The sequence below is a fragment of the Manis pentadactyla genome, chromosome 8, assembly GCF_030020395.1.
Source record: "Manis pentadactyla isolate mManPen7 chromosome 8, mManPen7.hap1, whole genome shotgun sequence".
NCBI lineage: Eukaryota > Metazoa > Chordata > Mammalia > Pholidota > Manidae > Manis > Manis pentadactyla.
Window position 1 is genome coordinate 103998614 of NC_080026.1, and position 27437 is coordinate 104026050.

Genomic DNA, 27437 nt, shown 5'->3' on the forward strand with positions numbered 1-27437 from the left:
GGGAATCCTAATACAGCAATCTATACTTGGGAGGCCCTTAATAAACATTCACTGAATTTAAAGGGCAAACAATTTATAAAAGACCCATTATTATGACTACGTGTTAATGCTAAATGAGATCCATAGTTAAAAGTGTACAATTTAGTATATGCACTTGATTAGAACTAGCTAATACATACAAGAACTGCAACAGAAAGACTGCTTATGTTGCAATAACCATAGAAAACAACTTCTAAAAATTACTAGCTGTGCCTTTATTACCTTGCATTTGTTTAGCATTTTAATCTCAACATTGTTTACCAACACCCACACTGAAGATCATTTCACAAATTTACACAAATGTGTGCAAAGCTTAGCAATAACTTAACCTAACACCTCACTTCAGAGATGAGGACTGAGGCCCTGAGGAGTGGGGTGGCTTGTCCAAGGACCCAAATGGGAAAGGTGGAGAGCTAAGACTAAAACTCAGATGTGTCGATCAGATGTTTCATCAAAGTTATGAAGAGATGGTCACGCTTTATGACCTGATAACCTTATTTCATGAACAATAAATGTGATGAAGCAAATACACAGTGTGTATTTATTTAGTATTATATAAGACTCATGAATAAAGTTTCTCAGACACAGTGTTTATGATATGTTTGCTCACTCCTATAGATGCTAACTTAGACATCAACAGGGAAGGGAGGCAGAGAAGTCTGGAGTTGTATGGCACTTATCTCACTTTCTGACCAGTCCAAGTTTGACCAACAGTCAAACTTTCTGGTCATATACTAGAGCACTAAGTCCCCTTTTATCAGAAGAGGAAGGGGTAAGTTACCCACCCCTGCAACACACACATTTCCAGCCTTTTCTTATAGTTTTGAGCACTGGGCAATTTGCAGGGGGTGCATGGGAAACAAAAGAGATAGGGTTCTAGGAGAGAAAGAAAGCAGGAAGTGTAATAAAAAGAGGTCTGATGCAATTTTGTTTCTAGACTCGCCTCGCTATGTCTGCTGACCACAGTGATATGGGTTTTCAAAGGCAGATCCTGACTCTTGCTTGCTCTCTGCCACATGCAGTGACTGAGGAACAAACTAGCAGAAGTTTGAAATGAACCATCACGAGGTCTGTGTTGAGTGGTCATGCAGAACAGAAGAGCTGTGCTTGAGTATCTTTGAGCCTTCAACAATGATATCCCAAGGCAATCCTCTGAGAGTTGCTTTAGTAGCCACTCAGATGAGCCAGACACAGCCCCCAGCCTTAAGAAATATATAGTCAGGAGATGGAGATGTACTTCAATTCCAGTAAGAGAAGAAATGCTGAGTAGATTAAATATGTAAAGGTTCATAAAAACTGCTGGGAGGTCAGAAAACAAAGTCATTACTTCTATCTGGATGTCTTAGAAAGAGTTTAGTGGAACATATGACTTACAAGATGGGCCTGGAAAGATGAACAGGGTATAGACATAGGTTCATGAGGAAGAGGGAGAGCGAGGGAGTTAATACACCTGAAAGAGCACAGTCCATGCATGCATGTGGAACAACCAATAATTCAGTTTGGCTTTAAAAAAACCAACTTCTCATCCCTGGTCTAATATATTTTTTCACTAAACAATTTTGAACAATATTGAAAATAATGCTTAATGAGTTTTTATGTCAAAAGAAATTACTGCTTATGGAGGTTCCTCAAAAAACTAAAATTCAACATTATTTTTTTTTATTGCTGAGATTAGGAGGAAAATTAATTGGTAAAACAAGAAACAAATGCTGGTGAGGGTGTGGAGAAATGAGAACCCTCCTACACTGTTGGTGGGAATGTAAATTGGTACGACCATTGTGGAAAGCAACATGGAGGTTCCTCAAAAAACTAAAAATAGAAATACCATCTGACCCAGTAATTCCACTCCTAGGAACTTACCCAAAGAAAACAAAAAGACATATGCAGCCCTATGTTAATCATTGCACTATTTACAACAGCCAAGATATGGAAGCAACCTACATGTCCATCAATAGATGAATGAATAAAGCTGTGGTACATATACACAATGGAATATTACTCAGCCATAAAAAAGAATCCTACCATTTGCAACAGTATGGATGATCTAGAGGGTATTATGCTAAGTGAAACAAGCCAGGTGGATAAAAACAAATCATATGATTTCACTTATTTGTGGGATGTAAAAACAAAATAAAATAAATGAGCAAAATAGCAGTAGACTCATAGACACTGAGAAGTGACTGGTGGTTACCATGGGGGAGGAATTGAGGTAGGTGGGTGAGGGGGATGAAAGGCCACAAAATGCTCAATCATAATATAAGTTGGTCACAGGGATGGTAGGACAGCATGGAAAATACCGTCAATGATTCTGTGACATCTTCCTATGTTGACAGATAGTAACTGCACTAGTGGGGTGAGGATTTAATAATGTGGGTAACTGTTTAACCACTGTATTATATACTTGAAACCAATAAAGACTGTATATCAACAATACTCCAATTAAAAAATTATAAAAAGATTCTATTGTAGAACAATGGTTTTTTATTACTTTTTAAACTAAAAAGAAAATAATGCTCAATATATACAAAAATTCAAATAATAAAAAAATATACAGGATTTAAAAAATGAAAAGAAAAAAGTAATTCAGCACTGCAGACTCCACCATTATCTATTCTTTATGTTAATTCCTTATAAAAGTGCATGCAATAAATACATGTTGTTACCTGCAACTGTGAGTTCCCTGAAACTCTTTGTCAAAGACTCCTATGGGCTCCCAACCAGTTCTTATGATTCTAGTTTACATTTTTCATATATAAATTATATTTTATCCTTCACCATCAAGATATTTTTACTTCTAACTCCTCTACACTCAATTATGAGTCAGTTCTAGTATCATTATCTTCAAAATAATTGCATATTTCCTATTTCACTTTAGTCCTCATACAGAGAATTTTCTGGCAGAATTATCTATTTTTAAGTATACTTCTATAAATAGCAGAGGATCCCAGTAGATCTTTACCATAAAATTATACATTATCATCCAAGTGAATTCAACCCAACTGTAATCACCTACAACATTATGTCAAAGTAGGCCCCATTACCAAAGTTAAGAGATTTCAACTTACTGTCAGGGAGCTGAACTTCTCTATACCGAACCAGCTGACTTGGAAGGAGAGGTTTCGTATGAGCATGTTCAATAAGGGTGTCTTCAACCATCTGCATAATTCCTAATGCAGCCTATGGAAAAAGATAGGTCACCACACATTACAAAAACACAAATGTATCCTGTTTGTGAAAATAAAAATAGGATATTGGATGGCAGCCATGCAATATGGAATCATTATTGTGAAATAAACTAGCCTAGTTTATCATAAACATGGATTTTTCTATCTTAAATATATTTGATCCTACTCAAATGAATAAAAACTGAATTTGCCAGTTTGCAGTATAGTCAAGATAACAGACAGGAGTGGAGAGAAACAGAGACCCAGACATTTATCCCAGATCTCAATGCTGGGAAAAAGGCACTGACAAGGCTGGGAAGGTCCAGTAATGGAAAGGTGGTCTCAACTGAATGATCCTAGTCTAGATACTTGAGGTTATAGTACAAAGCAAAGGAGGTAAATGAACAACATAAGGCTTCATTTTTAATAAAACTGACCTTAGTAAGAATCCTATCCCTGCCACCTATTAGCATTTGACACTGGGCATATTGTTTTGGAGGCAGTGGTAGGAGAGTGGTAGGGAGTGTGGGCTTTTGTGACAGACTGCCCTGAGAATTCTGGAATGCCTTCCATGTGCCTCAACATCTGGCATGTACTATTTAGTTTAATCTTTATAATTCCAATTTTACAAAGAAGGAAACTAAGTACAGATGTTAATACATTTTCAGATTACACAGCTAGTATGTGACACAGTCAGGATTTGAATCCAGGCTGATACCACACCATTTGCTCTTATCCACTACATAGTCCTACTGTCCCACAGAGAAGGGATAATTATTCCCATTTCCTCCTCTGACAGCACAGGGCAGGCAAAAGCAGAGGAGGCAGCCATAAAAGTAGGTCTATAGTTAGTCATGATCCATCTACTCCCCAACACCCTCTCTAAAGAGCTAGAGTAGGCTGAGTCAACACTAATGTGCTTATAATCACACCACAGTGGTTAATAGTCTTAGGCAGACTAGGGTAAAAATAATCTCTTGCATCGATCCATAAAAGATTGCTAAAACCTCAACTACGCACCTGCTTTGTTATGTTTCCATGGAGAAGAGCTTCAATGTGCAGCCGTGATAGCAGCTGAGGTATGAAGGCCTTCAAGCGAGGAAGGGTGACATCTGTAAAGGTGGAAGAAATAGTGAACTCTACCTACAAGGTTTTCAAAAAAATCTGAGATAATTTGAGACTTACAGAAGAGTTGCAAAAATAGCACAGGGAGCTCCTTATACCCTTTACCTGGTTTTCCCTAAGGCTAACTAACATCTTTCATAATCATAGTACATGATCAAAACTAAGAAATTAATACTGACACAATACTTAATACTTTATTTTATTAACTAAAATACAGATTATGTGGATGTCAGTTTTCCCCCTAATACTGCTTTTCTGTTCTAGGATTTAACCCACAATTCCAACTTGCATTTAGTTGCCATGTGTCCTTAATCTGTGACAGTTTCTGTCTTTCCTTGTCTTTCATGATTTTAAGATATTTGAAGAGTACTGGTGAGTTATTGTACAGAATACCCTTTATTAGGGTTTATCTGGTGTTTTCTCATGATTACATTGGGCTTATGCAGTGCTAGGAAGAACACCACAGAGATAACATGCTTTTCTCAGTGCAGCGCATCGGGGGGGACCGGATCTGACATGCTGTAGTACTGGTGATGTTAACATCAATTGATCACTTGATTAAGATGGTGTCTGCCAGATATCTGTAGATTAAGTGTGCTATGTTAATCTTTTGGTTATAACTAACTCATGTATGCTTTATAAGCAATTAGGAAAACTCACCAGCCCATCAATGCCTATTTTTCCATTGTAATTAATTAATATTTACCTGGGGGAGAATACTTTGAGACTATACAAATATCCTGTTTTTCCTTAACTTTTACCCACTAATTTTAGCATCCAATGGTGGATATTGCCTATACCAATTATTCTTACCGCATCCTAATAGTGATTTTCTAGTTCCCTCATTCCTTTTACATATATGGATTTAATTCTTCAGTAAGGAAAAACTATCTCTTCTCTATTAGAACACCATACTAATTGCTACAATGGATGCTAAAATTGGTGACTGAAATTTAAGGAGAGACATAGGAAGGGAATTAACAAGTGCTTACTATAGGACTGACATTTTATAGGTATTTTCTTATAAAGTATGTACTATTATCCCTATATTTAAGGTGATAAAACTGAAGTTCAAAAATTTGTTTCTTGTCCGAAGTCAACAAGCTAATAAGTTGCAGAGCTGGCCTTTGAGCCTTGGCCTGATGAGTTTCAAAGTGCTCACTTGTCCACTCCACTGCACTGCCTCTGGAGCCTCCTTCACTATGCCCCTCAGCACTCTCCACAGATCACACTTCCTCTCTCTGCCTCGACAGAAATTATCTCTTTATATTTACGCTTCACCACTAGACAGGAGCTCCTTGACCCAAGAAACCGCACCAATTGATCTTGTTTTTAAATCTGAAGCACTTGAAGTTGAGGGCCTGGTACATAGCAGGCAGTCAGTAAATTCTGTTGCACCACACTGAACTCGTAAGGTTCTTGCTACCCTGGCACCTGGAGAGCTGCCTAACTTGGAGTCATGGAGGAGCCAGCTTCTCATATTGAGCTGTCTCCAGACTAAGCCACATTAGCTTTACTGGATTATTGTGTGTGTTCTGTGTGTGTCTGTGTGTGTGTGTGCACGTGTACACCAAATGTCTGTAGTGTAAGTGTGCCAAAACACCATACTAATTGCTACAATGGATGCTAAGATTAGTGGTTCAAATTTAAAGACAGACATTGGAAGGGAATTAACAATGTTTACTATAGGACTGATACTATGGTATCAAAACAGAATGACTATTTACTAGAGCAGAGAATTTCAACCAAAAAAGTGCTGACTTTCTCTTTATAAAACATTTTAGAAAGGCTTAACATGACTATGAGATTTAGAACTTTTTCTGCTTAAAATTCTCATTTTGACCCAGAATATAACAAAGGGGTAAAAATACCCAAATCCTCTGCTTTTTATCATGCCAAATGATAAAAACACATATGAAATCAATTATGAGGTTTCTTTTCCAATGTTAAAATTTTTACTATTAACTGGATGTGACATAACTATTTTGCAAAGAAAGGCATATTAACTGTCCAGATTAAAAATGCATCTGTTCTAGAGGAGCAAAGATGGCAGCGTGAGTAGAGCAGCGGAAATCTCCTCCCAAAACCATATACATTTTTGAAAATACAACAAATACAACTATTCCTAAAAGAGAGACCAGAAGACACAGGACAACAGCCAGACTACATCTATACCTGCGAGAACCCAGAGCATCACGAAGGGGGTAAGATACAAGCTGTGGCCCAGGTCGCACCCCTCACCCCAGCTCCTGGCAGGAGGAGAGGAGTCAGAGCGGGGAGGGAAGGGGAGCCCAGGACTGCTAAACACCCACCCTAGCCATCCGCACTGGGAGCGCAGACACACAGTGCCTGGTGTGCTGGAGACTAGGGAAATGGAACAGTAATACCTGCGAGCAGGTCCCCGCAGCCAGCACCCCTGGGACAAAAGAAAAGCGAGTGCCCTTTGAAGTCTTAAAGGGACAGGGACCCCCCAGCTGGACGGAAGTGTCCCGGTGCAATCAGCCCAGCAGCTGGGAATGCTGGGGAACTCCAGGTGCCCTAACCCCTGGACGGCAGCACAGCTTGGAGGCCCTTCATGGCAATAAACAGCCTCCCGCCCGTTCCCCCTCCTGCCCGGATACCCCACAGTGGAGCAGCAGCCTGAGGCCGGCCACGTTCACAGCAGCAGGGCAGAGCTTCTTTCACAGCGGCCCGGGCAAGAATCAGAGATCCCATCTGTGCGCATATGCCCAGCACAAGCCACTAGGGATCGCTGTTCTCCCAGGAGAGGAAGGCCACAAACTAGCAAGAAGGGACGTTCTCCCAGCCAACACATGCGCCAGCTCCCTACAACTACCTCTATCACCATGAAATGGCAGAAGAATTTGATCCAGATCAAAATCACAGAGACAACCTCTGAGAAGGAGCTTGGAGAGACAGACCTAACCAATCTTCCTGAAAAAGAATTCAAAATAAAGGTCATAACCATACTGATGGAGTTGCAGAGAAAAATACAAGAGCTAACCGACAAAGTAGGGAGGGAAACTACAGAAATAAAACAATCTCTGGAAGGATTTAAAAGCAGAATGGATGTCATTGATGGAATAGAAACCAGAGAACAGGAACGCATAGAAGCTGACACAGAGAGAGATAAAAGGATCTCCAGGAATGAAACAATATTAAGAGAACTGTGTGACCAATCCAAAAGGAACAATATCTGCATTATAGGGGTTACAGAAGAAGAAGAAGAAGAGAGAGAAAAAGGGATAGAAAGTGTATTTGAATAAATAATTGCTGAAAACTTCCCCAAATTGGGGGAGGAAGTACACAGAACTCCCAACAGAAGGGACCCAAGGAGGACAACACCAAGACACATAATAATTAAAATGGCAAAGATCAAGGACAAGGACAGAGTTCTAAAGGCAGCTAGAGAGAGGAAAAAGGTCACCTACAAAGGAAAACCCATCAGGCTATCATCAGACTTCTCAACAGATACCTTACAGGCCAGAAGAGAATGGCATGATATATTTAATGCAATGTAACAGAAGGGCCTTGAACCAAGGATACTGTATCCAGCACGATGATCATTTAAATATGAAGGAGGGATTAAACAATTCCCAGAGAAGCAAAAGTTGAGGGAATTTGCCTCCCACAGACCACCTCTACAGGGTATTTTAGAGGGACTGCTCTAGATGGGAGTACTCCTAAGGCTAAACAGATGTCACCAGAGAAAATAAAATCACAGCAAAGAAAGCAGACCAACCAAATATTAACTAAAGGCAAAAATGAAATCAACTACCCACAAAAGCAGCTAAAGGAAACACAAAAGAGCACAGAATAAAACACCCAACATATAAAGAATGGAGGAGGAATAAGAAGGGAGAGAAGTAAAGAATCATCAGACAGTGTTTATAATAGCTCAATAAGCAAGTTAAGTTAGAGAGTAAGATACTAAAGAAGCTAACCTTGAACCTTTGGTAACCACGAATCTAAAGCCTGCAATGGCAATGAGTACATATCTTTCAATAATCACCCTAAATGTAAATGGACTGAATGCACCAATCAAAGGACACAGAGGAAAAGAATGGATGAAAAAGCAAGACCCATCTATATGCTGCTTACAAGAGACTCACCTCAACCCAAAGACATGCACAGACTAAAAGTCAAGGGATGGAAAAAGATATTTCATGCAAACGACAGGGAGAAAAAAGCAGGTGTTACATTACTTGTATCAGACAAAATAGACTTCAAAACAAAGAAAGTAACAAGAGATAAAGAAGGACATTACATAATGATAGCGGGGTCAATCCAACAAGAGGATATAACTATTATAAATATATATGCACCCAACACAGGAGCACCAGCATATGTGAAACAAATACTAACAGAATTAAAGGAGGAAATAGAATGCAATGAATTCATTTTAGGAGACTTCAACACACCACTCACTCCAAAGGACAGATCCACCAGACAGAAAATAAGTAAGGACACAGAGGCACTGAACGACAAACTAGAACAGATGGACCTAATAGACATCTATAGAACTCTACATCCAAAAGCAATAGGATACACATTCTTCTCAAGTGCACATGGAACACTCTCTAGAATAGACCACATACTAGGCCACAAAAAGAGCCTCAGTAAATTCAAAAACACTGAAATTCTACCAAACAACTTTTCAGACCACAAAGGTATAAAACTAGAACTAAATTGTAAAAAGAAAACAAAAAGGCTCACAAACACATGGAGGCTTAACAACATACTCCTAAATAATCAATGGATCAATGACCAAATTAAAAGAGATCAAGCAATATATGGAAACAAATGACAACAACACAAAGCCCCACCTACTGTGGGACGCAGCAAAAGCAGTCTTAAAAGCAAAGTATTTAGCAATCCAGGCATATTTAAAGAAGGAAGAACAATCTCAAATGAATAGTCTAATGTCACAATTATCGAAATTGGAAAAAGAAGAACAAATGAGGTCTAAAATCAGCAGAAGGAGGGACATAATAAAGATCAGAGAAGAAATAAATAAAATTGAGAAGAATAAAACAATAGAAAAAATCAGTGAAACCAAGAGCTGGTTCTTTGGGAAAATAAACAAAATAGATAAGCCTCTAGCCAGACTTATTAAGAGAAAAAGAGAATCAACACACATCAACAGAATCAGAAACGAGAAAGGAAAAAATCACGACGGACCCCACAGAAAAACAAAGAATTATTAGGGAATACTATGAAAACCTATATGCTAACAAGCTGGAAAATCTAGAAGAAATGGACAACTTCCTAGAAAAATACAACCTTCCAAGACTGACCAAGGAAGAAACACAAAATCTAAACAAACCAATTACCAGCAAAGAAATGGAAGTGGTAATAAAAACCAACCCAAGAACAAAACCCCCGGGCCAGATGGATTTACCTCGGAATTTTATCAGACATACAGAGAAGACGTAATACCCATTCTCCTTAAAGTTTTCCAAAAAATAGAAGAGGAGGGAATACGCCCAAACTCATTCTATGAAGCCAACATCACCCTAATACCAAAACCAGGCAACGACCCCACCAAAAAAGAAAATTACAGACCAATATCCCTGATGAACATAGATGTAAAAATACTCAACAAAATATTAGTAAACCAAATCCAAAAATATATCCAAAGGATCATACACAACAACCAAGTGGAATTCATCCCAGGGATGCAAGGATGGTCCAACATTCGAAAATCCATCAACATCATCCACCACATCAACAAAAAGAAAGACAAAAACCACATGATCATCTCCATAGATGCTGAAAGAGCATTCAACAAAATTCAACATCCATTCATGATAAAAACTCTCAACAAAATGGGTATACAGGGCAAGTACCTCAACATAATAAAGGCCATATGTGATAAACCCACAGCCAACATCATACTGAACAGAGAAAAGCTGAAAGCTTTTCCTCTGACTGAGATCAGGAACAAGACAGGGATGCCCACTCTTCCCACTGTTATTCAACATAGTACTGGAGGTGCTAGCCATGGCAATTAGACAAAACAAAGAAATACAAGGAATCCAGATTGGTAAAGAAGAAGTTAAACTGTCACTATTTGCAGATGACATGATATTGTACATAAAAAACCCTAAAGACTCCACTCCAAAACTACTAGAACTGATATTGCAATACAGCAAAGTTGCAGGATACAAAATTAATACACGGAAATCTGTGGCTTTCCTATACACAAACAATGAACTAATAGAAAGAGAAATCAGGAAAACAATTCCATTCACAATTGCATCAAAAAGAATAAAATACCTAGGAATAAACCTAACCAAGAAGGTGAAAAACCTATACCCTGAAAACTACAAGACACTCTTAAGAGAAATTAAAGAGGACACTAACAAATGGAAATTCATCCCATGCTCGTGGCTAGGAAGAATTAATATTGTCAAAATGGCCATCCTGCCCAAAGCAATATACAGATTTGATGCAATCCCTATCAAATTACCAACAACAATCTTCAACAAACTGGAACAAATAGTTCAAAAATTCATATGGAACCGCCAAAGACCCTGAATAGCCAAAGCAATCCTGAGAAGGAAGAATAAAGTTGGGGGAATCTTGCTCCCCAACTTCAAGCTCTACTACAAAGCCACAGTAATCAAGACAATTTGGTACTGGCACAAGAACAGAGTCACAGACCAGTGGAACAGAATAGAGACTCCAGACATTAACCCAAACATATATGGTAAATTAATATACAATAAAGGAGCCATGGACATACAATGGGGAAATGACAGTCTCTTCAACAGATGGTACTGGCAAAACTGGACAGCTACATGTAAGAGAATGAAACTGGATCACTGTCTAACCCCATACACAAAAGTAAATTCGAAATGGGTCAAAGACCTGAATATAAGTCATGAAAGCATAAAACTCTTAGAAAAAAACAGAGGCAAAAATCTCTTGGACATAAACATGAGCGACTTCTTCATGAACATATCTCCCCGGACAAGGGAAACAAAAGCAAAAATGAACAAGTGGGACTATATCAAGCAGAAAAGCTTCTGTACAGCAAAGGACACCATCAATAGAACAAAAAGGTACCCAACAGTATGGGAGAATATATTCATAAATGACAGATCAGATAAAGGGTTGACATCCAAAATATATAAAGAACTCACACACCTCAACAAACAAAAAGTGAACAATCCAATTAAAAAATGGGCAGAGGAGATGAACAGACAGTTCTCTAAAGAAGAAATTCAGATGGCCAACAGACACATGAAAAGATGCTCCACATCGCTAGTCATCTGAGAAATGCAAATTAAAACCACAATGAGATATCACCTCACACCAGTAAGGATCGCCACCATCCAAAAGACAAACAACAACAAATGTTGGCGAGGTTGTGGAGAAGGGGAAACCCTCCTACACTGCTGGTAGGAATGTAAATTAGTTCAACCATTGTGGAAAGCAGTATGGAGGTTCCTCAAAAAGCTCAAAATAGAAATACCATTTGACCCAGTAATTCCACTTCTAGGAATTTACCCTAATAATGCAGCACTCCAGTTTGAAAAAGACAGATGCACCCCTATGTTTATCGCAGCACTATTTACAATAGCCAAGAAATGGAAGCAACCTAAGTGTCCATCAGTAGATGAATGGATAAAGTAGATGTGGTACATATACACAATGGAATATTATTCAGCCATAAGAAGAAAGAAAACAAATCATACCATTTGCAACAACATGGATGGAGCTAGAGGGTATTATGCTCAGTGAAATAAGCCAGGTGGAGAAAGACAAGTACCAAATGATTTCACTCATATGTGGAGTATAAGAACAAAGAAAAAACTAAAGAAACAAAATAGCAGCCAAGAATGGACTAACAGTTACCAAAGGGAAAGGGACTGGGGAGGATGGGTGGGAAGGGAGGGATAAGGGTGGGGAAAAAGAAAGGAAGCATTACCATTAGCATGTATAATGTGGGGGTGGGGGGGTGGCATGGGGAGGGCTGTGCAACACAGAGAAGACAAGTAGTGATTCTACAGCATCTTTCTAAGCTGATGGACAGTGACTGTAATGGGGTGTATGGGGGGACTTGGTGAAGGGGGGAGCCTAGTAAACATAATGTTCTTCATGTAATTGTAGATTAATGATAACAAAATTTTAAAAAATACATCTGTTCTAGTTAATGAATTTTATAATCTGTAGTACTACCCTATGCCTCGGGCATCTGAGAAAATAATGACTTTGAATACTTTGTTCTTGATTTGTCACTGAAGATATCTATAACATTAGAGTTACATAGTAAAGTAAGGACTTCTCACAAAAGATCATTAAAAGTTCAACGGTATTCTTTTTTTCTTATTGCTGAGATTAGGAAGAAAAATTAATTGGTAAAGAAATGCTGAGAAATGAACAAGATTAAACAATAATAAAGGGTGACATCATCAGTCTATATTCTTTCCAATATTAACAATCCTGGATTATCATTCCATTTAATAGTCATTCTTTAGACACACACAGAGGAAATGACATTATATTAGACTCTAAATAAAGAGGATAAAAGGAAGACATAACCACTGCCCCTCAAGGAATTTAGAACTTTCAAGCAAAACATCTGAAAACTAGATTTAAGATTTTAGAAAAAAAAGCAACAAAAGACGACTTTTGGGGCTTTACACATTTTCAGTTTTTAACTGAACAGATCTAAAGATGCCTGAGCACTCTCTGTGTTGGTAAGACGCTCAAGCTCAGTCCCTTTTTCCTCTTCTGAAAACTTCAATATCAACAAGGTAAGTTCTTAGGTTGAAACATTTAGTCATCTGCAGAAATCTATGAAGAATAGTAATTCCCTGCTGTGGGGCCAGGCTGAGAACAGCAAATGTGGCTACACCACCTGAATATAAAAGCCACTTCAAAGGCCACCACTGTTTTTATATAAAAGTATACACAGCTGGCTTTAACAGAGCTACAGTTATGAGAAAGCATAAAGATACCAAAATGATTTTAGAAAAAAGTGAAGAAAGTATTAGGTTAAAAATAGAAAAAGAGTCTCACCATCCAGGGCTTCTTTTAGTTCATCTTTAGTCCAGGCCACTTCAGTCATCAGCAAACGGAGGTAGTACATGGCGTGCTGGTGAGGCTGTTCAGCTCGGAAATTGTTAAGAGATCGCATGTACTGATGAAGAGAGACATGGGTTTATTAATTTTATGAATCATTTTAAAATAATTTCAAAATCATCAACTATAATCAAACTTAATTTTGTATAAATCATTATGCATTTTCAAATTACTGGGATGTGGGAATTTCTGCTTCTTTCCTCTTGAAGTTAGGTAATTTAGAATGGGGCTTACTCCTCTCTGATGCTTTAACTAAAGGGCATGCTTTTCTCTTTGTCCAGGCTGCTGCTTTATCCCCAGCATCTGATGTGTACTCTCAGTGCCTTCACTATGGGACATCTTTCATCCCTCAGAAAGTTATCCCCAGTTTTTAGAGTCTCCATCTGTTGGCATTTGATTCTACAACTATAAGGTTATCTCAAAAGTTTATAAGCAAGCAACACGTATATTTAAATATATAAAATATTGGATATTCATTTGAAAACTGATGGTAATTTCCTTTGGTGTACAATGAAGGTCACAGCTTGACTCTTAAAGTAGCTATGTATCTCATTTTTCCATTACTGGAAAATCATTACTATGATTTTCCAACTCATAGCTAAGGCCAACTACAAGTTGAATTTATGTGGAAGGTACATGAAGCCTAAACAATCTGCTTTAATGTGACAAGGTCTTATGATAGGCAGGCCTCAGCCTGGACAACTGTGTGTTCTGCTGAAGGAGGTTGGAACCTTCTAGAAGTCTACTTCAAGCCTCTCTCTGGAAGTCAGTGCTGCAACTCCTGGCTCTGAGGGCCTGCAGAGAAGGGGGCCAGGTGTCCCCCAGTCTCCCAAGCTTGCTTTCTGGGTAGAACACAGGATTTGGCAAAGCAGGGTGAGACAACCACCACGGGGCTATGACTGCTTCTTTCCCTCCTCTCCTCTTTTTCAAAAATGTTCATAACATGGTGTTATTACCTTATGAATAAAAAAAATTATACAAATGAGTTCAGAAAACTTACTGCCTCTTTAATAATTTCAAATCTTTTTTCATCAATCTCAAAGGCTGCCATTTTCTCAATAATCTTCTTAAGCAAAATTGGCTGCTTGTCATTGTAACCTTTCACAGAGAGCTACAGAGAGAGTACAGGGTATTAAAAGTTTAAAATAACATGGAATGATTTCTAAATAAGTACCTTAAGCTCGATTTTTAAACATTTAGAAAATCCCAAAACCAGGTGTACTAAAAACTGAAATAAGAAATTCAATTAATTTACCTTCTTATAAATATAGTTTAACACTTAAGAAAGATAACATCAACCATCTTTATTTACTAATACCTGAAAAGCATGATTTTATTTTTCTAACATAATCAACAGTAGGAAAACTCACGTTATGCCAAACTATGGCAGCACACACCATATCAAAATGCATATTCCTATTAAATCAAAATTAATGACAGACTGTGTTTTAAATTCAATCTTCAAAAATAATTTCTAAAGAATGGCAGGCTTAAGGTTTTCATAGGTGTGCTAAAAAGGTAAAAATCACAGTGGAGTATTATCTAGCAAACTATTGGATATGCCCCCAAATCATCTTTGGAGAAATCAGACAGCCCCAATTTTGTATTATATGGCATTTTGCCACTTTTCTCATTCAGTGTTGCCCAATAAGGATCATATCTCACCATTTGCTTGCCTGATGATTCTGCTGATGTACAAAAAGCCAATGGCAAAACAGATGTGTAGTGAGAATACACGTCTGTACCATCAAGATTTCACCATAGGGCAATTTACACTAATAGTCTCTGAAAGTATAACATTTGAGAAGTGGGGGATGCTGATCATTATATTTCCACATGGTGGTACCCACAGCAGTAGAGGATGCAGTGCAACTAGAATGCCTATGAAAGCCTCTACCTTATAAAAAATGATAGGCAAGTACCTCAGCAGGACTGAAGGTCACTGGAAATGGGAAGCACATCACATATCATGGGAACTAGACTAACAACTAGCAGAAAGCACATTTTGTCACAAATAAAAAAAATTACTTATTTTAATGGTAATACTCTACTAAAATTCAATAGCAAAAAATAAAACAACAAATTAGTATTTTCCATTTGAGGTTTATTTTGATCTCTGAGCACCAAATTTCCCTGGACTGTGAGAATGGTTAGGTTAGGTACACTCTTACACATTAAACAAAAGCTACCAGAAAACTGTACTTGTGTAATGAAAAAAAGTCACTGCAAAATCAACAACAAAAAAACCCCTAAAATATTTTGTATAAGAATTTATAAAGAGAATATATAGCACATGCTCTCATTTTAGTTGTTACTAATAAATTTTCAAGAAGAGTGAAGCTGAATGTATGCCATAAGAGTGATGTTAATTTGGAAAATAAATGTAAGTTTGGAAACTTATCAGAAACAGTTTCAAGAGAAAGGATCTAGTTATTTCTTGGGATGCTTTTAATGATGCTTATTTTAAAACATATTTAAAAGCAGTTAATGAAGCATGCTACAAAATAAATGAAAATGTTAGATGTATTTGAACACAGGAACTTTCTACTACTGTTAGCAGAAATAAAGGATGTTTATATAAGTACAATTCAAGCACAACAACAATAACCATGGCTACCTTTCACTTAAAGATGGTAATATATTCAAATACAGGGAAAGAATAACATGCTTTCAGGATTACTATGTTAAACATTTCAAGCAGAGGAACATGCAAATAAATGTAGCATACACATGTTCACAAGATGCATTCAACTCTACTAAATCATTCGTTAGTGAAACTAATATTAGTCTGAGTTCTTCAATCATTAAATAGGTGTGAGGAAAAAAACATCAATCTTCTTGCTTGAAAATGCAGAAGTTAATAGCTTTTCCAAGCTCAACAGAATGCTTAAGCAGTGTGGTGCCTTTTTTTTTGTTTTCATTTTACTTACAAGTATTGCATTCATTCCTGATGCAATGCCATAGCTCAAACCTGAGAGGCGTGCTGCATATGTATACTCTTTTAAATCATCCTTCAATAACCTGATAAACAGGTATGTCATGTTGCAATGGAGAGGATCAGCATAAATGTAGCGACTAACAAAAAGAAAAACAAAAGAAATGCTTTGATACCTCAAGCAGTGGCATGGTAATGAAGAAACATGACCGAAGAGTATGGATATGCAGCCTCATGACCTGAATTTCTAGGGAAATAGTATAGGCCAACCTCAAGTTTTACAATGGCAGGAGGACTTCATTCTCTGTTTTCAAAGACTGAGACTTCAGATATGAAATAAGTGATAGCTAAACCTAAATCAGGGTCCAATTTTGAAGAGAAAAATATGACAAACTGGTGAAAGATGTTAAAAAAAAAAGAAATCAAGGAAAATTTGCATAATATGAATGGTATATTGCTGAACACTTAGAATAAGAGCTAACTTAAAAATTAAATGATGAGAAAATGTGATTAGCCATAAAGATAAAAAAAAAAGAAATTAAACTCATACCCTCAATCAAAAATGCTTCCATCAAATCAATATAAAAAATGTTGATGAGTGGAAGGCTCTACGACGTGGGTACTTACATACATCCCATAGATGGTATTTTGGAGGTCATAGCTCAAGCCTGCTAGCTCTGCTGCATATGCATACTCGTTGAGTGAGTCTTTGAGGAGCTCAAGGTACAAATAGGCCATGTTACAGTGCAAGGGGTCCACATAAGCAAATGGGCTGGAAGAAAATGTTGACAGTAAAATAGCTGATTTATTACTTCCCAATGTGATGTGGCCTTTGAGATGGATCAAGACACTGAACAACAGTTAATATAATTTCCTGAAGATACGATTTGAATTCTTGCCTCTACTTCTTCTCATGAAGAAAAAAACAAGATGTCTGAAAAAGAAACCTGAACTATGCCACATGTGCTGGTGGTAGTGAAGAGGGAGAAGAAACTGCTTACCCCAGATGGTGTGGCACAATGGACAAACTACAAACACAGGGCAGTTAAGGAGTGGGGACAGGCCAAAATGTATGGCTATATTTAGGCTAACAGGAAAAGGTATGGCTGATAGAGCTGATATAGCATTTGCATGTCCTCTTTCTCCCTCTAGGCAATCCACACCCTTGGTGGACAAGAATGAGATCGAGAAGTTTATGTGCTGTGATTATATGAACGAAGAGAGAAAAACAGAGACCTGTAAAAATGTTAGCTGATCTCTGAGTTTTCCCCCAAACCAATACATTTGGAGTACTGGTAGCAAACTAATTAGAAATTTCCACCATATAATTGCAACCAGAACTAGGAAAAAGTATTAACATAGGAAAATACTTAAGTGAAAAAGAGTAGGAAAAAACATGAAACAATTACAGTGTAAGAGCTAAAAAAAACCACATAAATCACCTAATTTAAATCTTCATTTCCCAAATAGGAAACATAATTTTCCTCATGTCACCTTGGCTGGTAGCAGAATTAGGATTCAAATGCAAGTCAAATGACCTGTTCATTTGACTATTTGACACTGCTTACCTTTACAAGAATCAAGTAAAAGATTCATTCATTTAAGAAGTATGTATTACATTCCTTACTACAGTGCTAGGCTCTTCTTTAGGTACTGGGAATAAAGAAGGAACAAGCAGGAATAGTCCCATACCTCACAGCATTTACAATGTATTTGGAAGAGAGAAATAGTCAATTTAAGTATGACACATCAGCTGGTGATAGTTATGGAGAAAATTAAGCAGGGTAAGGGGAATAGAAGTGATGGGTGGTGGTGTTGGGTTAGGAGGATTGCTAGTTTACACAGATGGTTAATTGGGGCCTCCCTCTCTGATAAGGTGACATCTGGGCCCAGACCTGAAGGATGCAAAGGAGCAAGCTCCTGGAGAGATCTGGGTGGAGAAATTTCCAGGCTGAAGAAAAAGCTACTGTAAAGGACCTGAGGCAGATGCCTGCTTGGCTTGTTTGGCAGAGAATTAAAAGTGTCACTCTATCTGTGGCACAGTAATATAACTTGATGTACTGATAGCAAAGTCAACAATTTTATCAAAGCTGATATTGAAGCAAAAATAGGAGTCAACAGCTATGCAAACATTCTCCACCCAGAAAATCTAAATTACTACTATGTCGTTGAATTTTTAAAAATATCACCTACGAGGACAGACTTTCTTCTTTAGGCAAGCAGCAGCTCAGAAACTTACGGCACAATTCACCAAAGCAAAATTATCAAAGTAGACGAGTGTATGAAAGGACTTAGCCCCACAGGCACCTATGTACCTTTCTTAGGTTTTAGTGACAAGCCAGAAAAAGTCACTTCTAGAAGCTTAAAGCCAAATGGCTCAAGCTCAGAATGCAATCCCAAGAAGTGTCCTAATATGCTGCATTCATACCAACTGTGCTAGTGAATTGGAGAGGGTCCTAAACCAATTTTTAAAAGATAACATTAATCAACTGGAATGCTTCAGTTCTTGTTCGTTAATTTAAAAAATATTATTTTGCAATCTGGTGCTATATACTTAAATATGGATCAGAGTTTTAAAAACTGTAACTAAGTATACATAATATAATACCATTTCTTTAAAGATTGAAAGGATATCACACACACAAAATTTATATAAGAATGAACAAGAAACCTAACAGCGTTTACCTCTAGGAAAACCAGAACATAGAGAGTGGGTTTGGGGGGGAGCTGGTGTTTTTAAATCTAAGAACTGTGCTGAGCAGTTTAGAGAATGCAAAAATGTCAAACAAAAGGCATTGTGAAGGGATTCATAATCATAAACACCAAATGGAAAAGTGTTGACAAGCTGCATAGAGTATATTAAAAATATCACTCAGAACTAGCAGAAAATAAAACCAGCTTTGTAATGCTATTTACCAAAAATAAGCTGTAGCTGGAGAGCCTGTGTTTGGTGTAAAAAATAATCTCAGCACAGCTCCAGATAGTCTATGAATCTCATGCTATAAAACACAATGTTTACATCCCTACAATCTCAACAATACTTTCTGCTAAAGTATCAACTTTCTATCTAGAGATTCTTTTTTCCTTTCCCAAAACATTTAAAACATACCTAGCTTTAATTTCATGTCAAGCTAATCAAATAAAAATTAGTGGAAATAAAGATAATTTAAAAAAAGGAAAAAAACAAAACAAATTAGTGGAAATGCTCATCATCATATTAAAATTACATGATAAGTTTACTTCATAAACATGGATCACTGACTTTTAGAAATACGAAATTATAAGGTGTGTAAACTCACAAGTAAAATTCACATGGTGATATACTTCACCATACAAATACTAAAGGAGACAGATGAAGATTTATACTGAAAAATCACTGCAAAAGTATCAGTATTCATAAATTTTACTAGACATCTTCTTCCTATTAAATCACTTTAAAGTAACCAAGGCGGGAATAAAGGAAGCAATATCTAAGGGCTCTGGACAGTTACAGGGCCGAAAGGAATTCAAGATCATTTGGTGTCTACCACCTCTTCTTCTGGGCAAGTTCCAGGAATACAAAACCAAAACCACAACAAAAAACACCCCAAGTTATTTAATCTCTTTTCAGTGAAACTTCTGGGTGTGTCTATAGCCTCTCCAGATTTCAAAACCCTGGAGGTTACAAAGGTCCCCCTAATAGTTAACATAAGTCATTTCAGTTACATGACACAGTCATTAATGGAAAGGAAGAATCAATAATCTTGGGTCTTATAATAACCCGAACAACAGCAGCTTCCCTTGTGTCAGCTAAATAACTCTAATTCCTTTGCTTTCTAGACATGAACACTCAAGCTAGTAAAGAAAACTTTTAGAAACATAATTGTTGATTTTTATAGGAAACTGTAGCTAGATCCATTTTACATACCTGAAAAATTCGAAGTTGAGACATGCCTTTGGCAAGAAAAACTTATCATCTTGTTTGAACCAAAGCTTGCTCATAGCTGTATCCTGTGATGGAGAAACAATTTGGTTAGGGAAATATAGGTACATTCAGCAAAAAAGTTCAATCAAATCACTCTTTAAGAGGAGCAGAACAGAGGATTTCATTGAGAGTTTTGCTCTGGAGAGGCTGCCAACTCATGGCCTTGAAGAGTACTCAGAGGGTCACCAGGTGGGAAGCTGAAGAGGGAAGATTGATGATTCCAGTAGCAGAGAGAAATCATCCTCTGTCTTCCCTGGGTTACGGAGATGGTGACACCATTGAGGAAGAGAAAGAATGTGGAGATGTAGATACCAATTGCCCTGTCTGTCTTTCTGGACACTGGGAAGCAGAGGCAGGAGTCCTTAGGGGAAGATGTGGCAGCCAGCCTCAAGGTGCCATTCAGGACCTGTGTAGTCCTGTCACCCACACAGGGCCAGTGTTAGTCTATCTGACCAACAGAGTATGACGAAAGTGATGGTATGATTCCTCTGAGATTAGAATATAAAACAGACACTGTGGCTTCCATTTCGATCACTCACTTTCTCTCTTGGACCACTCACTGTGCGGGCAGCTGCCATGTCTAGCAACTCTCAGGAGAGGCCCATGTATGTGGCGAAGAATACTGCCTGACAGCAACCACACAACCGCAACTTGGAGAGTCCTCTAGCCCTCGCTAAGCCCCCAGGTGATGGAAGCCCTGGCCCACAGGATGACTGTGACCCCATGGAAGACCTCATAACTACCCAGCTAAGCCACTTCCAGATCCCTGACCCTCAGAAACTGCATGAGATAAAATACATTTTTGTAGTTTGAAGCTGCTAAATTTTGGAGTACCTTATTATACAGCAATGGAGAACTAACACAGCCAAGGATGAACAATCAAGCCACTACCTTGACTCTTCACTTCACTCATACTGCATTAAAATGCTTGGAGGTTCACTTGAAACTCTGACAAGAGGTATAAGTAGTTTAATGTTCTTAGTTTACTCTGAGAAAGCCTATTTAAAACAAACAACTAAAAATAGGAGAGGCAAATAAACTTTCTCTTTGAATAATCTATAATTCATTAAAATGTCATTTTTAAAGAAAAATGGTGGTCTGATTCATAATCTAGTTGCTTGAGATAAATTTCATGTTCCTAAACACTAATTCTCATCTAACTCAGTTAACTTGCATCTTAAATCGTTTGACGAAAATGAAAAGAAAGATGTGTGTTTATGGAGGCAAGTTTAGAGAAGAGAAAGGATGTGCTGTAATAATTTGATCCTTTTTTCTACATAGTTTACTCAAAATGTGATATAATGACATGAAAAAAACATTCTGAAGAAGAGAAAAAAAACAAATTCACTTCTCAATCACCCTTCTCACTGGCATATAATTCCATTATAATGACTAATTCCACAGTCTTTCTGTCAAAATAACTATTGTTTTTAAGGGCAGGAACCCAACAGCTTCCCTTAGATATACTCTCTTCCAGGCTGTAGAAATTCTTTGTCTAACTGAGATGCTGCAACATAAATTTGCTTTTTTATTGGGTCTCCAGTGAATATGCAAAAAAGTTGCTAACTTTCAACAGATTTTTGGTTACAGCCAAGATTTACCTTTTTTTCTGCAAAGAAAACAATTCCCTAGATTCTAAGTTGTTCAGTAGTTTGTTTGTTTGCTTTAACATTTTTAGTCTTTAATATTTCTCGTAGTTATTCTCTCTGCAACTCTCCTGTCACCTCTCGGTATGACAGCCAACAAAATCAACATGGTGTCAAATACAGGAAATCATCTCTAGTAGCTTCCATGCAATAGGTCCGTACCCTAAATTTAAAAATCACTGATTCTAACATATTACCTTAATAAGAGAAGGGTATGATGTCGCTTCCTTTTCTAATGGTAAAATATCAAAATCTGCAGGAATAAATTCATTCTTCGTTGGAAGTTTAAATTTTCCATTGAGGTCAGCATTTTGCCATTTCTGGATGAATAATGAAACACATACACACAAAAGCAATTAGTCTGATTCAAGAGTCCCTTTGCTTAATGTCCAGGCAAATAGTAAGGGATAAATGTCACACAGCATTCTTTTTCATCATATACAAAGAGGCAAATCCCAAGATCTAATGATGGTTTTTCATGAAACAAGTTGGTCTCTCTGGTACTAATCAAAGTTTTATACTTATCTATCTTTCCTCTTTACACAGCTCCAAAATGACCAGTAGAGGTTAAGGAACAATCTGAGGCTGGAATACCGAGAGGCACTGGTCCATATGAAGATGATGTTTGCTCTAGCTCTTTAAAGAATGGAGAACAATCTGCACAGGGATATATTCCCATAATGACTAGAAAACAGTATATTTATATAATAGTTTAACTTTTAGCTACACTAACTTATATATGGCCTGAAACTTAGGCTTAAGGGTGCCTCTTTCACTCCACTACTTATTCTTAAGGCCTGGTTCACAATTCTCCCAGATGATCATATGCACTTCCAAGTGAACCAGTAATTCAAGCACAAGGTTAAGAACAAAGTTGAGACTTAAGTTTGGATTGTGGGACAGGGTTGACACAACCTGCAGGTTGGATCTGTTCCATAGCCTAGTTCCAAAAGCTAAGAAGACAGATCACAGGCCACTGATTGTTGAACTCCAATTTACAATACTTTTCATTATTTAAAAAGAAGTAAGAAACCTGACTGCCAGTAATTCTGAGTTCAGAAACCTGGTCTCCAGCTGATGAGGCACAGCCCTGCTACTTTTGCAGCACTATTTTGGTCCCTGCATTTGTGTCCTTTGGCACTGAGATTCCGTATTATTTATAATAAGCAACCTAAGTTTCCTAAATGATTAAATAGTAGTACTGGGAAACTTAGCAAGTAATTTCACTGCTGAGCTCCAAACAAGTTTGTTTTTTAAAAATTCCTATTCAGGGCAGGTTTCAGACAGTTTGGTGAGTAAGGGTTCACTCCTGTTTTAGGATTAATTCATAGATTGGCTTTCCTTGCAGTTTAAGCTCTTTTCACAAACACAAGTGCCCCAGGGATCTCCTTCTGTGCTGTGGCTGTCAGAGAACTACCAGTGATGAGTTTCTTTCTTTAACTATTTCTTTTTTTTTTCTGTATTGTTATTACCTAGGTACATTTAAGAAATTTCCAAAAAAATTTACAAGACCCCAAAACAGCTGATATGTTAACATTTCATTATATTTCTCTTTTATCCATGTCTTTTAAAAATAGTTTTAATATAGTCTGCATAGAATTTGAGGCAGTTTTGTTTCTAGAGTATTATGACATCATCTGTTCTCCAGTTTATTAAAATCTTATTGCAAATATTTTGTAGCTGCATAATATTCCATTACATCATTGGGTCCTAAAATATTTATGTTTGATATTACAGATTATACCAAATTTTCATTTAAGATTACTTTCTTATGATAGCTATCATAAGAAGCAGAATTAATTCTAAACAGATTCATTTTGAGGCTTTTAATATATTTTGCCAAATTGCTATCATTTTATTCCTCTGTATTTCATGTTTTGCAAATCTTCATAAGTACTGAATATTAATATACTTGAAAACTTTCCAAATTTGTTAAGTTAAAAATAATACATAAAAAATATTTGCAAATTGATATAGAAAACATGGTGTATACATATACAATGGAATATTATTTGGCAATGAAACAAAGAAGGAAATCCTGCCATTTGCAAAAATGGATGGACCTTGAGAGCATTATGCTAAGTGAAATAAGTCAGACAGGGAAGGACAAATACCATATGCTCTCACTTATACAGAGAATCTAAAAAACAAAACAAAACAAAAAATTGAACTGATAGATACAGAGAACAGACTAGTAACTGACAGAGGCAGGTGATGGGGGATGGGTGAAATAGGTGAAGATAGCCAAAAGGTACAAACTTCCAATTATAGGATAAGTAAGTCCTGGGGACGTAATGAGCAGTTACAGTGATTATAGTCAATTAATACTGTATTGTATATTTGAAAGTTGCTAAGAAAGTAGACCTTAAAGTTCTTATCACAAGGAAAATAAATTTGTAACAATGTACGGTAATGGATGTTAACTAAACTTATTGTGATCATCTCATAATATATCCATGTATCGACTCATTATATTATACACCTGAAATTCATGTTATATGTCAGTTATACCTCAAAAAAAATACTGCAAAAAAAGAAAAAAGAAATGTCCATTACTTGAGTTTAAATAGAATCTAGTCAGACCAAGGACTTCTGGTATCTTCCTATGAACACAGAACACACATTCAAAGCCACAGACTTGAGAACCAAAATAGAAAAAGTACTGCAAAGTAGGTAAGACTCACAAACAAAAATCTTGATGAATGTGATCAATGGGGTAACATACTATCTGAACAGACCTGTTTTGAAACAAACCCTAATTCCCCTATATTGACAAAAAGAGCAAAGATACAATATGAGGCATAAAATATGCAGGTCCTCCTAATGTGAAGGCAGTATGAATTTCAGAGACTGCTCCCTGTGTGCACAGCAAGATCGTGAGCTCTCTGGAGCCCTAGCACCTGTCTTCTAAGCTATTTCCATTTCTTCCAGCCTGTCTTGCTGCCTTTGCTCCTCTGTATACTTTGGACTTCAGTGATATTTGACTGCATGAGGCTGGGAGTCTCCTTTACAGCTGGTCTGGTCTAATGGACACAAAGTGACATTTTCGCATGCAATAACCTAAGCTCCAGCTCTCCCTCTCCTTGTTCACTCCCCTCAGGACCATACAGGCAGCAGTGGGCCATCACTCCACACTCTGAGCCAAGAAGCTGTTTGATACAGGAAGATCACGTTCTTGTGTGTCTCCCACACATCAGGCTTATTCACCTACCTGAATGATTTCGTCTGATAAAGCTTCTTGTTTGTACTGGGTCCCATACCACTCTTCTGTGCGATCAGTTTTTCCTTCAAAAGATTTGGAAACTATTGCAACCCTAAAGATATATGGAAAAAACAAACAGAAAAAACTCAGGTTGTATATCTAAATTTATAGAACTTGACTCATGAAAATGTAAATAACATCCCAGAATATGATGGGCCTCTAAAATCCAGTAAATCCCATAAGGCTTAGATCAAAGAAGGCAGCTTATGTATTGAGGTTTCTGATCATAGTCTGTTATCCTCTGGTTATAGCTCACCATTTTTTTGTGTGAAAAAGTACTTTCAGGAAAGGTTCATGTGGGTGTACTACTGACTAAAATTTTAGGAGCAAAAAAAAGGGAAGCAGGGGTAGGCATGGAACAAGGTCGGCTGAAAAACAGTCCCTAAAAAGGGAAAACAAAGCACTCCCAGGAACAGCTCAGGCCCAGGGTTAACGAGAATGGCTAAGAAAACCTGTTGGCTCATTCAGAGATACAAAAAACCAAAACCACACTTTTACTATTCCTTGCTAAGTTTGTGCTTTATGTTTTTGTCCTGCCAGAGACTATCAACAAATATGTCTATCCATGTACATTGGGTCTTTCTGCTGATAGGAGAGAAGGGGACAAGGCCAAGAAGCGTTTCTCATCTTCTGGTTTATGAAAAGCTTTCTTTGATGGGATAGTAGAAACAGTTCAGAAGAGAACATAGAAGAAAAAAGCTCAGGAGGGAAGGCAGAGATAAAATGATGTCAAAGATTATGAGTAGAGGAGAAAAACAGCTGGGTACCAGCAGAACTCCCATCCCCTGGAGGATTTGGGACATTTCTGCCTCTGCTGCCTTTTAATTATCAAAATTGGAATCATTACACTCCCATCAGCAGAGAATCTGATTTTCAATCTTGTGGATAAAAGAGTTGTAGGCCAATAGCTTGGATGGCTTCCCAGTCCTGTTACTGGTTCCATGTCTCCTTATCTGTCCCAGTTCAAATAACTAGGTCCATGTCTGTTCCTGCTTGTTTTCACCTGTGCTCCCAGAAGTTTGTTCTACCCACTGAAGGCCTCTCACAGGTGAAAGCCCAGAATTTGCAAAGGAAACCCCATTCTAGGGAATACCCATCCATTTTCAGAATCCTAATCTGTGTCCCAAACACCTGCTCCTCATTGGACCTCCTCAACTTTAACGCCTGACTATCTGAACCACTATCTATTTCTTATTCATTCCAGACAAAATTACCAGGATAACTGGACTTGGTCTTATCATCTGCTTTTGGATAGATATCATAAGCAATCCAACTCACCTACCTGTTAGAATGCAAACTAATCTTCCAGCTCAAGGTGTTCCTGATCTGACCTAGCTGCCACTGACCACTACCAATTCTAAAAACCATGCCAAATAATATATCACACAGAAACACAGAGAGGAATCATAGGGTTTCACGGATAAGAAAGTTCTCTTACTATGTTCAGAAAAAGAGATGCATGTTGGTAGCTTGAGAATCCCCTTGAGTGGTATGCAGAGTAGGTATAGAACTCACATGACTCCATGAAGGGTACATGACGTTTCTTAAGGGCATTCACTCAAAACATGACAGAGCCTGCTGAGACTCAGCTCTAGAAATTAATTCCATCTTCTTTGATATCACAAAGAATGAACAGACTGATTCCTAGGGAGACTTCTGAAAAATGTTTAGGAAGTAGAATAAGCTGGTAGAGTGGTGGTATTCCCATTTTCTCTTCCATGAAATGCCTGATTTTGGAAAAGTTTGTTACACACACGGCTTTGGCTTCCCTGAACAACAGCCCAGGCATCAGAACAATGGAGCAAGGGCCTGATCATAACTTGTGCAGACTGAAGCTTTCATCTGGCAATGGACTTGCCCTCTGAAACAAGAAAACTTTAAATTCAGTTCTGAGAGAGAAAGTGGAAAATCTCAGGGAAGGCTGCCAAATGCTATGGAGGACAACTATATGGTACAGAAAAAAGCAGACACTGGGGGCAGCCCAGTAACGCTCAGGTTAAAGTGGAGTGGAAGGGGAGAAGGCAGATTGTTCAGGTACAATCCTAAGGGATTTACATAGTTATATACCAAAGTGCAGCACATGGGTAACATTTGAAATGCTATCATAAGGGAATAAGATTGAAGTAGATTAACACAGTTCCTCAAACTAGGCAAATATCAACTATGTGCAGAGCAAGAGTTAGTGTACCACTGAGGAATTCAAAACTGA

At 37.6% G+C, this 27437-nt stretch overlaps 1 protein-coding gene across 4 annotated transcripts in view; it reads right to left on the bottom strand.

Annotated features, from left to right (window-relative positions):
* IDE (insulin degrading enzyme) overlaps positions 1-27437 on the bottom strand; it is a 125243-nt gene that overhangs the window by 12790 nt on the left and 85016 nt on the right. For 3 of the 4 annotated variants that reach the window (XM_036921848.2, XM_036922112.2, XM_036922039.2), the window contains exons 12-19: positions 25178-25280; positions 22164-22286; positions 20264-20346; positions 16984-17128; positions 14422-14532; positions 13359-13479; positions 4224-4315; positions 3105-3216 (exon numbers count right to left, since the gene is read on the bottom strand). In XM_036921848.2, the coding sequence (XP_036777743.1) occupies positions 3105-3216; positions 4224-4315; positions 13359-13479; positions 14422-14532; positions 16984-17128; positions 20264-20346; positions 22164-22286; positions 25178-25280 (890 nt within the window). Of the gene's footprint in view, positions 1-3104; positions 3217-4223; positions 4316-13358; positions 13480-14421; positions 14533-16351; positions 16497-16983; positions 17129-20263; positions 20347-22163; positions 22287-25177; positions 25281-27437 lie in introns of all 4 variants that reach the window. The other variant, XM_036921942.2, reaches the window with a different exon arrangement.